The following is a 3,765-nucleotide window of genomic DNA, read 5'->3' on the forward strand; positions in this document are numbered from 1 at the left end:
AGAGGCTCGCGGCCATTAAAAGTCACTACGGTGGCTCCTGAGGAGTACTTGTCCAATCCTCGAGTCCATCCAGAACCTCCTTCCATCAAGAGCCTCCTCGTCAACATCACTACAGTTAATAAAGTGTGTGCTGGTCAGCGCGGTCCGGCTCGGGTCCAGATGTGCTGGTGGGAGGGAGGGAGGGAGGGAGGGATGGAGGGAGGGATGGAAGGAGGAGAGGAGGGAGAGGTGTTGTGGCCCCGCCCCCAGCTGTCAGCCTTAAACCTGGCAGTTCTGCTAAAACAAACCCACCGACTCAATTAAAGGAGTAGCACCGAGCTGAGGGTCTTGCAACAGATCGGGCGGGAGAAGAACCAGGAGCCGCAGCATCTCCTCCCCCAGAACAATGTCGATGAGCCCCAAACATACGACCCCCTTCTCAGTCTCCGATATCCTGAGTCCCCTCGAGGAGAGCTACAAGAAAGTGAGTATGGAGGGCGGCAACCTGGGCGCTCCGCTGGCGTCGTACCGGCAACCGCAGGTGTCTCAGGCCGCCATGCAGCAGCACCACATGGGCCACAACAGCGGAGTGTCCGCCGCCTACCACATGACCGCGGCGGGGGTCTCGCAGCTGTCGCACGGCGCCATGGGGGGCTACTGCAACGGGAACCTGGGCAACATGGGCGACCTGCCGCCGTACCAGGACGGCATGAGGGGCAGCGCCGCCGCCACCGGCTGGTACGGAGCCAACCCGGACCCCCGGTTCTCCACCAGTGAGTGTTGGATTTTGAAGTCAACTTTATTTAAAAAGTGCCGTAAACAGCGCAGGATGTCGCTCCTGATCCAAGATTATACGCTCGGACGAAAAGGTTAATTTAATAATAACCGCTTTCGTTTAATGACACACTGCTTTGATTCTCTCGAGCACAGCTTTAATTCAGGGTTAAAACCCCTTTTTATGTTGGAAAAAAAATGTAAGTGGAAAAATATGAATTAAAATAAATTAATCTAAAATCATTTTATTTTATTATCCAATATTTCGGCGTTAACGGCAATAATTACTTTATTTTACTGTATTTTACTTGTATATTTGGGTTGTTTGAAATGTGTTGGTTATATATAATATTCCAACGGCATTATGTTTAAAATGCGCGCTTAAAAAATTATATTAAAACATGAGAAGATTAAGTTTTGTTTCTGACAAAAGGTCTCTAAGATCAAATCATAAACAATTACATGATATAATAAGGATCGAGATAAAACGAATCGCATCGATACTCAAATAAAATAAAGCAAATAAATAATCAAATATTAATAACAATAATAAAAAAAACTATTTATGTCGATGCAATTTTATATATATATATTTAAATTAAAGCGTAAACTAAATAATTTGTTATTCAGTTAAAATACTATTCAGGAAGTGTTTAATTAAAGAGAAACTACGTATTCTCTTTACGTTTATTTAACGGTTTTACAAGGCTAGTGATTTGTATTTAATACAATTTCAACAGTCGATAAATAAATGATAAAATACAAAGAAACGAATATACATTGAGATGACATTAATATTAATATAACAAACGTAGATTCAACGTAACGAGTCCCTTAAATAAAGTGGATAAATAGTATTTTATATTCCAAAACATTTATTTAAAAAGGGTTTTGTTTATAAACATTGTGTTTTTTAAAATACAATTTTTAAAGCTATTTCATTCCTTCTTTTATCTTGTCATACCGTAAATGATCCTTAAATAATAAGACATTATTAAGAAGGTGATGACATGAAGAGGCCAGTCCTCGACTGTCGAACACAACGATCAGAATGATAGTTTTAAAAATAGTCCAAACATTATCCAGTCATTACCAATATAATACAACAATTACGAATATTTTACTTCAATAATACTGCGAATAAATAACTTATTTTTTGCCATTGTTGCCGCAGAGTTGTGACGTAAAATTCTTCACTGTACATGATAAGGGACGCGGTAAAATAGTTGGAAAAACAACTTGTCGTATCTTAAATATCGATATAAATACTTCATGTATAAATACTACTTAACGAAAGTAGTGAGACGCTAAAAAAAATGTTTTGGGGATTATTTTGAAAAACATTTTATTCAGTAGAAAAAATAAAAGATACAATCATCAATTGTAGTTGATATTAAACGTCCTCTATTGCGCCCCCTGAAGGAGCAGTACATCCCTGCTACGATATTACATTTAGGATAATCCACGATAGTCTCGTTTGACTCGAATCAAAATTTATTTTATGGAACGATTCTGTATTACATTTACGCACAAAAATAATTCTGGGTGTTATTTTTTTCCAGGTATGACAAAAATTGTAAACAAAAAAGTGTAAATAGTATCTTAATTACAACATTATTATTATTATTCATTTCATTAACTGCGAATCGTTGTATTAAATCAAACTGTTAAATCGAAATGAAAATTATGTGTTATTTATTTAAGAAGTTTATAATATATTTAAAATCCCGCTTTTTCATGTATTAATTTTCATGTAATTTCTGCAGTTTCCCGCTTCATGGGCTCGTCCTCGGGCATGAACATGGGCAGCATGGGCAGCCTCAGCTCGCTGGCGGACGTGGGGAAGGGCATGGGGTCTCTGTCCAGCACCCCGCGGAGGAAGCGGCGGGTTCTGTTCTCGCAGGCCCAGGTCTACGAGCTGGAGCGCCGCTTCAAGCAGCAGAAGTACCTGTCCGCCCCGGAGCGGGAGCACCTGGCCAGCATGATCCACCTCACCCCGACCCAGGTGAAGATCTGGTTCCAGAACCACCGCTACAAGATGAAGCGTCAGGCCAAGGACAAGGTGTCGCAGCAGCAGATGCAGCAGGACAGCGGCTCGTGTCAGCAGCAGCAGTCCCCGCGCCGGGTGGCGGTACCGGTTCTGGTCAAGGACGGGAAGCCGTGTCAGGGACACACGCCCACCTCCTCCAGCCAGAACCACCACCAGCAGGGCGCCAACGTCATGATCATGTCCAACAGCGGACTCGGGCAGCACCCGAGCCAGCAGGTGAGCAGTACCGGACACTCCCCGGACCTACAGGCGCCTCACTCCTCAAGCCCCCCCACCCTGCAGAGCCAGTTACCCGGACTCTCCCACCTCAACTCCCCCGGGGCAGAGTACGGTTCGGCCCTGCAATGTTCGGGTCTCTTATACGGCAGGACGTGGTGACCCGTAAAAAAACAACTCTGATTTCCTCCCTCGCACCTGAACTTTTTTTGCCCCCCACCCCTGAAGAAAATCTACGGAAGGACGTTTTGATCCAAAAGCTGCTGGATTTATTTATGTAAATTATATTTCCCAAAACGAACCGGACCGTCCCGCCTCCCCGAACCCACTTCTAGATTCCTAACGTGAGCCGTAGATCTAGTGTTTCCTGTAACACACTTTAAACTTGTTCTGTTGTACAAAGTTGTTGTTTTTTTGGACGCTCTCGCCCGTTTGATGTCGTTTCACTGGTATTTGTACACGTTTTCATTTCTTTGTAACTTATATAGATATTTGAACTTACAAAACAGACTATTAATAAATTATGGAAACAAAAAAAAATACTATTTTTTTTGTGACGGAAGTATCGCTTTGAAAACGCCTGCGTATGACGTCACGAATCCAGCATCGACGGCCACACGGACCTTTAATAATATTATTATAATAATATTTACTATCAGAAACTTTTGTCGCCATTTGTTGTAAACACAACATATTATTTTAGAAATAAAAAAATGAAATAAGATAACACACAAAATAAGTGATAA

General features: G+C 42.2%; 1 protein-coding gene across 1 annotated transcript; it reads left to right on the forward strand.

The window, feature by feature from the left end:
* Window positions 1-360: 360 nt before the first annotated feature.
* Window positions 361-3,430, forward strand: nkx2-1 (NK2 homeobox 1). Its single transcript, XM_087779700.1, has 2 exons — window positions 361-752; window positions 2,520-3,430. The coding sequence occupies exons 1-2, from the start codon at window positions 386-388 to the stop codon at window positions 3,179-3,181; spliced, it is 1,029 nt and encodes a 342-aa protein (XP_087635826.1). The 5' UTR covers window positions 361-385; the 3' UTR covers window positions 3,182-3,430.
* Window positions 3,431-3,765: the final 335 nt, after the last annotated feature.

Source organism: Callionymus lyra, chromosome 18, assembly GCF_982586985.1.
Source record: "Callionymus lyra chromosome 18, fCalLyr1.hap1.1, whole genome shotgun sequence".
In the NCBI taxonomy this organism is placed as follows: Eukaryota; Metazoa; Chordata; class Actinopteri; order Syngnathiformes; family Callionymidae; genus Callionymus; species Callionymus lyra.

What these genes read in the sequence shown, in the direction of transcription:
- nkx2-1 (XM_087779700.1), top strand. Translation starts at nt 386, where the DNA reads ATGTCGATGAGCCCCAAACATACGACCCCCTTCTCAGTCTCCGATATC. An exon ending in GGACCCCCGGTTCTCCACCA is followed by an intron (nt 753 to 2,519) that starts GTGAGTGTTGGA and finishes TAATTTCTGCAG; the next exon opens with TTTCCCGCTTCATGGGCTCG.